The sequence below is a fragment of the Arachis ipaensis genome, chromosome B02 (assembly GCF_000816755.2).
Source record: "Arachis ipaensis cultivar K30076 chromosome B02, Araip1.1, whole genome shotgun sequence".
Classification (NCBI taxonomy): Eukaryota; Viridiplantae; Streptophyta; class Magnoliopsida; order Fabales; family Fabaceae; genus Arachis; species Arachis ipaensis.
In genome coordinates, this window is record NC_029786.2 from 5673277 (window position 1) to 5684329 (window position 11053).

Consider the following 11053-nt stretch of genomic DNA (forward strand, 5'->3'; position numbering starts at 1 on the left):
TAGTGATAAGAGACTTCGGATTCTGAACATGTAACACAATTGAACATAAGTATTCTATGAACTACTATATGTGTGACAATTCTTTGGATTTAGTTATGGAACAACAGTTTCATTGTAAATTCTATTTTTTTAGCATAGTTATTTAATCTTGATCATAAAATAACGTGCTAGTTCTGGCATTATACAACTATTCTCATATTACTACTAATTTCAAAAGAAAAATTATAGAAATTAACTTGTTTAGTTTTCCTCCATGGTAGTGTTACTGTGGTGGTCTCCAGCAAGCTTGTCCCCTCCAATGCCAATGTTACTACCTCCTATTTATTAGCATAATTTCATTGGAAGAGACTGTGGTGGTCTCCAGCAAGCTTGTCCCCTCCAATGCCAATGTTACTACCTCCTATTTATTAGCATAATTTCATTGGAAGAGACTGCATTGTAGGCAGCATGATGATAGTGTATGAATACACATGTTATGAATAGTGACAACCCATCTGAGGAGTTTGAGATGCTGAAAATCCACTAACTTAAAAATCTACTATTAGAAAAATAATATTATAGATTAAATACTTATATTTTAGTTCAATTCGTTTGATTTTTCGAATAAACCAAGCCAACCATTAAGTTTAGACTCATTTTGAAGGCTCTACTTGCAACTATGCATTTTCACCTTTTTTTTTCACCTTTTTTTTTTCGTTAGGAAAATATTAACGATTCATTCTGTGATTAAAGATTGTATTCATTAGAATAGTGATAATACTACAATATTTTCTTCTTTTTACCCTTATTATTCATTATTTGCAACTCTACATAAAAATTCAGTGTCTTTTATAATTCTATTTGGTAGATCTCTTTTTTTGTCCTAAATGGTTAATTATCAAATTTAGTGTCCATTTTTTTTAAATAAATAAAAGACCCCTTAGATGGCGTGTTGCCTTTTTTTGTTGTGTTGTCTTTTGTGTGAATAAATATTGACAGAATTAAATATTTACTTTAAATACAATCTTTAAGCAATGAATTGTTAATATTTTTATAACGAAAAAAATATTTGGTGAAAATGCGTAGTTGCAAGTAGAGCCTTCAAAACGAGTCTAAACTCAATGGTTGGCTTAGTTTACTCGAAAAATGAAACGAATTGAACTAAAATATAAGTATCTAATCTATAATACTATTTTATTTAATAGTAGATTTTTAAGTCAGTCAGCATGTCAAGAGGGTGCCACTATTCATGACATGCTTATTCATACACTATCATCATGCTATCTACAATACGGTCTCTTCCAATGATAATATCATTGGAGGTAGTAACGTTGGCATTGGAGGAGACGAGCTTTGCTGGAGACCACCACAGTAACATTACCATGGAGGAAAACTAAACAAGTTCATTTCTATAATTTTTCTTTTGAAATTAGTTATAATATGGGAACAGTAGTATAATGCCACAACCAGCACGTTATTTTATGATCCAGATTAAATAACTGTGTTGGAAAAAATAGAATTTACAATAAAACTGTTGTTCCAAAACTGAATCCAAAGAATTGTCACACACATAGTAGTTCATAGAATACTTATGTTCAATTATATTACATGTTCAAAATCCGAAATCTTTTATCACTACTTTTCTTTGTGGGAAGAGTGAACTATATTCAAATTAAGATATGAAAGAACTATATACAAAAGTTTAATTTACTCTCAAATTTAATTTTAAAACTCTCCAAATTTAACAAGTTACTCTATCTCATTCATAATTCCATGAACCGGGATAATTGCATGGTGTCTACAGCACCTGTGCCAGTGCAACACAACACATAATACATCCAATTATTTTTTTTTGTGACTATAATCCATCCAATTATTTAATCATTAGAAAGATCAATAGAAAAAACTCTGAGATAAAGCATACCATAAAATGATATAACAAATTCGCCAAAATCTATTTTCTAATTCTATTGTATAAACATGCCTATTATCACTATTCTTTGATACTAGAATGTATCTTAATTTTAGTGAGTTGGCTGGCATCAAATCTATTTGAACATTTTGTTATTAAAAATAAGATATATATATTAGAGCAAAAAAGAATAGGCTGTACCTTTTATTCCTCAATTTTTTTTTTCATTATGCCAAACTATGTCCTGCAACCGTGAAGAGAAGTTTTTTTAGAACTGCATATAAAATCAGTAATGAACAAGGTTAGCTTCAATAAATAACAACTAGGAGTATATGCATTTGTTTCTAATTTTCAAAAAAGTGATTTTACAACAATTTATTATTATTATTATTATTATTATTAAACCAATTGAAATTTAATTTTAATCATAAGCCATTATAATAATTAAAAAGAAGAAAACGCGAAAGTACCAACATTTTTAGTATTAAAAAAAAAGCAAATGAGACATAAACTACGAAAAACAATGGTTAATTATTAGGTGATTAATATTTTGTTATTAACAGAGCTAAGAAACATGCCTTGTGAAACTCCAGTGTGTAGCCACCAGTTTTCCTCAGCTCCACCACGTGCAAGGAGGGCGCCACTTCGAAAACCTAAATAAGTAGTTTTCTATTTTAGAAACCAACATAAAATCTACTATGAGGATTGCTCATCTCCTCCAATGCTAATTCCTAAAGTTCGTCTAGTTTCAGTTTATGCTCATGTTACTGAGGTCTCTTGGGAGCTCATCTCCTCCGATGCGACTGATACTGCCTCTAAGGTTGGTCACAAAATTTCCATCCTTAATCATGATAGGGCCAACCTCGGAGAGAAGGTCCAAGCATGGTGGTAGACAACTCTTTTGAAGCACGGATTGAGCCATACAATACCCTGATAGAAATTGTTCAGTGACATCAGTAGGAGCAGTTTCAACTGCGTAGGTTTTCATCTTCTCCTCAAGATATTGAGGTATTGAGGATGGAACAAGATTCTCAGGCCCAGATGTCAACAGAGCATAAGCTTTCTGATAAAGCAGAGTAACCTACATCATCCCAATCAAACAATTTAACAAATCAAGATTGACATCAATCAAATGCGCTAATGAAAAGCTAGATAATGATACATAGAGGATATACAGGTAATGATGATCTATCAGAACGAGAATGAGGAAAATTCCATTCCAAGTCGGCAATCTGAGCGGATATTATCTCATGCAGCATCCTGGCACAGTTTATGGACAAGTCAATGGTGGCAGATACCTTCTTAGCCTCAAGAGGCAGTCTGAAAAACCAATGTGAAGCATCATTTAAGGCGTCCTTAGCAAGGCGATGGCCTTGGATGGTGGTGAGATCGCAGGAGAGAGCAATTTGGGTGCAGAGGGCTCCCAGGTTGAAGAGAACAGAGGCCTTCTCGAAATGAATATGGTGCTGAGAAGACTTCTGTTGTGGGTTGAAGGCATCGTACCAAACAAAGATAGGCGGATTAGGCAAGTCAGTCATAAGGAACAAAGGCTCAATCATGCAAAGGCATTTGAAATAGTGGATGAGGCAGTCACGGCGAACGGGTAGAGAGAGGTCATCACGCAGCATTTCACTACGCAATTTGTTTAGCATTTGAAGAAGGCCTTCTACTCTCTCTGCCATGCTCTCAGAGTATTTGAAGACAAAGTAGTTGCGCAGAGTCCCGTAGAGGTCTAAGGGCTCAGTCTTCTTCAAAGGAAATGCCAGAATATGTGACGGAAACGAAGATGAGCGGATTGCGAAATTTGTTGGATAAGGAGGAGGCATGTCCCATGGGTTAGCCACCAGCTTTCCACCATCCATAATCTTGAAAGGGCTGTACTCGAAAAGGATGAGGTCAAGGTATATTCCTTGTTGCTTGGGTCTCCAATGGTACGCCTGGCTGCAAATCCCTCCAACTAGTTTTTCAGTGACAGATTCTGCATCATGACCAACAGGACAAGATTGGAGCAATGAGAATGTATCAGGTAGCTGGGATTCGGGTAGGATGGATGATCGCGTCTGACGAGCCTGCACCTGAAAGTATTTCTTCTTATGACGAAGATGAGGTATCCAAGTTTCGTCAAATGAGCAGACATGTTTGATTGCCGCCGAATCACCAAGTATCAGATCACATGCTCTCTGATAATGCTTAAAAATCTACATCATCAATTCATCATCATCATCATCATAATATTAAAATTAAAAATCTAAAATGAAAAAATAAATGTGAAACCAATCAAGAGTGAAGACTGACCGATTTAAACGAAACGGCAATTCGATGCTGTTGGAGAGCGGGACTGGCGACGGCGTCGTTGTTGTTGTTGTTGTTGTCGTGGAGTTGTTGCTGTAATTTGAGCTCGGAAGCCTGAGCGGAGAAGAGGCGGTGCAGAGCCTCGGCGAAGACGAGAGTCAAGTCGAGGGTGGCGGAGACGCCCTTGGCAAAATCCTTCCAGAGTTTGAAGAAGAATTTGGCGGCGGCATTGAAGGCGTCCATTGCAAGGTGACGGCCAAGGGCGGTGTTGTGGTCGCAAGAGGCCCCAATCTGGCTGCATACGGCGCCAAGGTTGAAGAGAACAGCAGCCTTCTCCAATTGGATGCTGTTGCGCTGCGAGGAGACCCCATCCTCATGCTCGGGGAGGAAGGCGTCGTACCAGAAAAAGGTGATCGGGTCGGAGCCGGCGTCGACGTCGGAGGAGACAGCCGTGAAGAGTGGGTCAACCATGCAGAGACATTTGAAGTAGTGCATGAGGCAGTCACGTTGCATGGAAAATGAGAGGTCCCCAAATCGCTCCACTATGTCCTTGCGGCATTTGTTTAGGGTTTCGAGAACGTTTTAAACTTTCTGTGCATCGCTCTCTGAGTATCTTGTCGCTGCCAAGTTGCGTAACGGCCTGTACAGCTCCACCGGATCAGTCTTCTTCACTGGGATTTTCAGCACCCTTTCTGGATTCGGGTTCGGGTTCAACAATCTCTGATTACCGTTGCTCATAGCGATGGCGAACCAGGGTAGGATTAGGAATGAGTAAATCGATGAAAATCTGAATTGGATTTGTAACTTCCGCACCCTCCCGTTCCTCTTTAACCTATCCAATAAAACATTATTTCTGTTTTTACTAAAACGGGCCTAAAGACACACCTTGGATTGGAGAATTCTTGTTCAACAAAAATCCAATCTACCCGAACCAGAAATAAAGCTTGGAGGCCCAAACACAAAAATTTATTCCTATTTTTATATATTTATACAATGGAGATAGTAGAGGTAGAAATTCTGACGATAAAAGCGAGGTTGCTAGTGGTGATGGTGGACTTTTTTTTGTATTTAACTTTGGAAAAGGAGGGTTTAACATTATAAATAAAACCAACACTAAATTTATGTTAGTATTTAAGATGCTTTTTAGCAAATTCAGAAATCTTATCCCCCTTCTTTTTAATTAAGGGTCGCGTTGGCTTTTGAATAATTGCGTCCAAATGTGTTAATCTACACTCACCAAATCATAGTTTGAGTTTCTCTGCGCCAAATTAAACACCAACTATAATTAGCAAATTTGGATAAATGGGTCAACAGCAATAGCAAAAGATGTAACACTACAATATTATTTTACATGGTCCAGATAATATATAAACTGCAAAGCAAGATAATCCGACTTTGGGGATTATCATTCTTGATACTAGTTCAACCACCAATAACACCAACCTAGAGAACAAATCCTGCTTATATTAGAAAAGGTAATAATAACAGTAATACATTCTGTAAGTAATTTTTTAATGATTAGTAAGCATAAACAAATAAGAACATGCATACAAAAATAAAGCACCAAGCAGATAGATAGTCAGAATTGAAAGGATTAGACATGAGCAGTGCCTTGGGTGACTTTGGATCCTCGCATCTATACTTTCCATCCGGACCAATTCCAAAGATATTTCTTCAATGCTGTGATAGGATCCCTGCCGGCATAGTGTGCCTTCTCAGCTGCCAAAGCAGAAACAGATTCTGATTAGTAATTATTCAGAGCATCGCACAACAATGATAGTTAAAATACGAGTACGAAAAGATAGGAGTACAAAGATGGTAGGGCATGTTAAAAGGGTAGGAGATCCTTTACTTATTTGGCAAACCAATAAGCAATTATATATTAAGTGATCAAGAGAACTACTTGCAAAGTTATAGGCATTTACAAGAAGTCAATGAAAAAGTCAGACCACTTCCCATCATCGACAAGTTAAGCATGCACAAATGCAAGAAACTTAACGGCCTTTAAGATGGGGTGCACACATCAAAATCTATATGACCAAAACAAAATGTAGTCATGCATAATGTAACTACAGATAAATGCAAAGGATCATGATCATTTCCATAAATAAAGATTATATTTAGAATAAGCACTTAATAATGTCAAAATTTATTCACACGAAAACAACATGATCCTTAACAAAAAAAAATAAAAAATAAAAAAGACAACACGCCACCTAATCTCTATTATTTTGAGACATGCTTAAGGCGTCTTTTATTTATTTAAAAAAATGGTCACTAAATTTGACAATTAAGCATTTAAGACAAAAAAGAGATCTACAAAATAGAATTATAAAAAAGGCATTGAATTTTTATAGTTGCAGATAATGAATAATAAGAAGGATAAAAAGAAGAAAATATTGTAGTTAATATTTAATTCCTAAAGTTTGTCTAGTTTCTGTCTATGGTCATGTTACTGTGGTCTCCTGGGAGCTCATCTCCTCCAATGCGACCCATATTGCCTCTAAGGTTGATCACAAGATTTCCATCCTTAATCATGACAGGGCCAACCTCGGAGAGAAGGTCCAAGCATGGTGTTTGACATCCCTCTTGAAGCAGGGATTGAGCCTCACAATACCCTGAAAGAAATTGTTCAGTGACATCACTAGGATCAGTTTGAACATGGCGGGTTTTCATCTTGGACTCAAGAAATTGAGGTATCGAGGATTGAACAAGATTCTCAGCTAAAGGCCCCAATGTCGACAGATCATAAGCTTTCCGACAACGCAGAGTAACCTACATCATCCCAATCAAACACTAACAAATCAAGATTGACATCAATCAATTGCACTAAGAAAAAATCAACTGAAAAGCTAGATGATATACATACAAGATATCCAGCTAATCCAGCTAATGATGATCCATCAGAATGAGAATGAGGACACTTCCATGTCAAGTCGGCAATCTGAGCCGCTATCATCTCGCGCAGCATCTGGACACAGTTTACTGACAAGTCAATGGTGGCAGATGCATTCTCAGCCTCAAGCTTCCACAGTATGGAGAACCAATATGAAGCGTCATATAATGCGTCCATGGCAAGGCGATAGCCTTGAACGGCGCTGAGATCGCAGGAGAGAGTAATGTGGGTGGAGAGGGCTCCCAGGTTGAAGAGAACAGAGGCCTTCTCCAAATGGATGTTGTGCTGAGAAGAGTCCTGTTGTGGGTTGAATGCATTGTACCAAACAAAGATAGGTGGATTGGGTGAGGTAGTCATGGGGAACAAAGGCTCAATCATGCAAAGGCATTTCAAATACTGGATGAGGCAGTCACGGGGCGAACGGGTAGAGAGAGGTCATCACACTGCATTTCACTGCGCATTTTGTCTACCATTTTGAAAAGGCCTTCTACTCTCTCTGCCTCGCTCTCAGAGTATTTAAGGGCAACATAACTGCGAAGGGACTCATAGAGGTCCAAGGGCTCACTCTTCTTCAAAGGGATCGGAGGCATAATTGACAAAGACGAAGAAGAGAGGATTTCCAAATTTGTTGGATAAGGAGGAGGCATGTCCCAAGGGTTGGCCACTAGCTTTCCATCATCAATAATCTTGAAAGAGCTGTACTCAGAGAGGAGGAAGTCAAGGTATGGGATTCGTTCTTGCTTCGGTATAGACTTGTGCTTAAGCTTCCAAATCTCTCTAACTAATTCTGCATCAAGATCAAGAGGACAGGATTGGACCAATGAACTCCAGCAACAAATCCCTCTAACTAATTTTTCAGTGGCAGATACCGCATCATGATCAAGAGGACCGGATTGGATCAATCTGTCTGTTTCAGATAGCTCGGATTTGGGTAGGATGGATGATCGCCTCTGATGAGCCTCCACCGTAAAGAATTTCACCTTCTGATGAAGATGAGCTATCCAGGTTCGGTCAAATGAGAAGACATGTTCGGTTGCAGCCGAATCACCTAGTATCAGATCATTTATTCTAAAATAATTCGCAAAAACCTACATCATCCTCATCATCATCATCATCATATTGAAAATCTAAAATAAAAAAGTAAATGTAAAATCAATCAAGAGTGAAGACTGACCGATTTAAACATAACGGCAATTACATGTTGTTGGAGAGCGGAACTGGCGGCGGCGTCGTTGTTGTTGCTGTCGAGTTGTTGCTTTAATCTGAGCTCCAAAGCCTGAGCGCCGCAGAGGCGGTGCAGACTCTCGACGAAGCGGAGAGTCAAGTCGAGGGTGGCGGAGACGTCCTTGGCGAGAACCTGCCAAAGTTTCAAGAAGAATTTGGTGGCGGCATTGAAGGCGTCGATTGCAACGTGACGGCCAAGGGGGGTGGTGCGGTCGCAAGAGGCCCCAATCTGGCTGCATACGGCGCCAAGGTTGAAGAGAACAGAAGCCTTCTCCAATTGGATGCTGTTGCGCTGCGAGGAGACCCCATTCTCATGCTCAGAGTTGAAGGCGTCGTACCAGACAAAGACGATGGGGTCGGAATGGGAGTCGGAGGAGATAGCGGTGAAGAGTGGGTCAACCATGCAAAGACATTTGAAGTAGTGAATGAGGCAGTCACGTTGCATGGGAAGGGAGAGGTCCCCTCGCTCCACCATGTCGCTACGGCATTTGTTGAGGGTTTCCAGAACGCTTTCAACTTTCTGTGCATCGCTCTCTGAGTATTTTCTCGTTACCAAATTGCGTAACGGCCTGTACAGCTCCACCGGATCACTCTTCTTCACTGGGATTGCCAGAAGCCTTTCTGGATTCGGGTTCCGGTTCAACAACCTCTGATTATCGTTGCTCATGGCGACGGCGAACCAGGATTGGATTAGGAATGAGGAAATCGATGGCTAACCTTGCTCATTACTGATTTTGAAACTATCTAGTTGTTATTCCGCACCCTCTCATTCCGTTTTTTTCTTTGTCATTGTCTGGGCCGGATAACCCAGCCCAAACATTGGCGGGAATTCCACTCCTTCTTCTCCAGCTGCTGTGCGCTCCTCCGTGGTCTTCAATGATGGTTTCTACTCCATGGTAGCCACCATTCATGCCTGAGATGCCATTGAAGGTCTGAAAAGGAACCTCTGATCTCCCTATTCGCCGAACATCTGCCGTCACCCACCGCCAGACCACCGTCGCCAGCTCCCTTATACCGCCGTAACCTTCCCTCTCATTCCTCTTTAACCTATTAAATTATCCAATAAGACATTATTTCTGTTTTTAGTAGAACGGGCTTAAAGACACACCTTGGATTGAAGAATCCTTCAACAAAAATTGAATCTACTAGAACTATTAAGAAAACTTGGAGCAAACACAAAATTTTAACACCGAGTTTGGACTCGTTTTGACAGCTCTACCTGCAACTATGCATTTTCACCAAATATTTTTGTTTCAGAAAAATTTTAACAATTCATTCCAAGCTTAAAGATTGTATTTAGAATAAATACTCAATTCAGTCAATTTTTATTCATACGAAAGACATTACGATTTCTCAGTTACCAAACAGATTGAAAATAATATGTAAATGTTTTATTTGGTGGAGAATGATTGTTACCTAAAATGACATTGCAAGAAGCAAGCGAGACTTTTTGGAAAGGAAGAAATCACGTTGGACAAGAAATATGGTAAGGGAATGGTAACACTTTCTCATTAGAAAGCTTGAAAGAAGAAAAAATGATGTTAAAAAGATCGTAGTGATGGTGATGAGGTACGATCGTATAATTATTGGAAAGCCAACGCGACTCTTAATTAAGAAGAAGGGGAATAAGACACCTGAATTTATTATTACTAGACAATGTAATTTTTCTGCTAAAAAGCATGTTAAATACTAACATAAATTAATTTAGTGGTGGTTTTATTTATAATGCAATCTCACTCTTATCATCGTAATTTCTACTTGTATTATTTCCATTTGTGTCCAAATGCATTACTCTACACTCACCAAATCAAACACTAACTGTAATTAGCAAATTTGGGACAACTTCAAGGTAAATGGATCAACAGCAATAGCAAAAAGATAATCGAACTATGGGGATTATCATTCTTGATACTAGTTCAACCACCAATAATACCAACCTAGAGAACAAATCATGTTTATATTAGAAAACGTAATAATAACAATAATACATTCTGTAAGTAATTTTTTAATGAGTAGTAAGCATATATAAATAAGAACATGCATACAAAAATGAAAGCACAAGCAGAGTCTCAGAATTGAAAGGATTAGACATGAGCAGTGCCTTGGGTGAACTTTGGATCCTCATCTATACTTTTCGCCATCAGGACCAATCCCAAAACCTTTGAAAAGAGGGATAATCTTTAGAGAGAACTATTGCCATACCTTTAATTCAGACGACAAATAAAATGAAATGAAAGAAGATAAAAGAATAGCAAAAATAATTACCTGGTAAAAAAACAAGAGGCAAAAAGAAGAAAAGTATATTTAACTACATGCAGTAAATAAATTGCTGTCAGGTATGTCTAGACACTTTATTAGCATTTGAAGGCCAATGGAATATATTTTTCAATAGAAGATCCTTTTTATTTAATGTCACAACCAATGAAAAAGATATACTACTGAAATGATCACTTTATTCAACCCGCTGTAACCACCCTTTAGCACTATAATGCTCTAGCGGTTCTTGCATAATTTTGAGCAGACGGCCAGAAATACAAAGAAGAGAGGTATTAGAAGAATTAAGAATAAAAATGTAAAAGCCAAAACTTAGATTTGATATTGTATCCTTCAAAATATATGGCTCCAGAAGCTCCAAAAATGTTTCTAGAAAAATATTTAAAATATTTCAAGTGTTACCCAATTGAAGCAGGAAAAGGATATATTTGAAATGTGAGAACACTTCAACAAACTATTGATCTCTTCCTAACCAA

At 38.2% G+C, this 11053-nt stretch overlaps 2 protein-coding genes and 1 long non-coding RNA gene across 5 annotated transcripts in view; 1 reads left to right on the plus strand and 2 right to left on the minus strand.

The window, feature by feature from the left end:
* LOC107624145 overlaps nucleotides 1-7972 on the minus strand; it is a 20823-nt gene extending 12851 nt beyond the window's left edge. Inside the window, exons 1-2 of the mRNA XM_021115267.1 lie at nucleotides 7053-7972; nucleotides 6603-6958 (exon numbers count right to left, since the gene is read on the minus strand). Coding sequence (XP_020970926.1) covers nucleotides 6614-6958; nucleotides 7053-7457 — 750 coding nt within the window. The 5' untranslated portion in view covers nucleotides 7458-7972 and the 3' untranslated portion in view covers nucleotides 6603-6613. The remainder of the gene's footprint in view (nucleotides 1-6602; nucleotides 6959-7052) is intronic.
* Nucleotides 1-9846, minus strand: part of LOC107624089 — a 22697-nt gene extending 12851 nt beyond the window's left edge. Inside the window, exons 1-5 of one of the 3 annotated variants that reach the window (XM_021115260.1) lie at nucleotides 9720-9846; nucleotides 8254-9350; nucleotides 7993-8167; nucleotides 3067-3899; nucleotides 2617-2972 (exon numbers count right to left, since the gene is read on the minus strand). In XM_021115260.1, the coding sequence (XP_020970919.1) occupies nucleotides 2640-2972; nucleotides 3067-3899; nucleotides 7993-8167; nucleotides 8254-8970 (2058 nt within the window). In that variant the 5' untranslated portion in view covers nucleotides 8971-9350; nucleotides 9720-9846 and the 3' untranslated portion in view covers nucleotides 2617-2639. Of the gene's footprint in view, nucleotides 1-1541; nucleotides 2166-2469; nucleotides 2973-3066; nucleotides 4090-4186; nucleotides 5230-7992; nucleotides 8168-8253; nucleotides 9351-9719 lie in introns of those variants that run through there. The other 2 variants (XR_002356940.1, XR_002356939.1) reach the window with 2 other exon arrangements.
* Nucleotides 7-1698, plus strand: LOC110268664. The gene is made up of 2 exons (XR_002356943.1): nucleotides 7-270; nucleotides 365-1698. It is a non-coding gene; the product is annotated as an uncharacterized LOC110268664 (long non-coding RNA).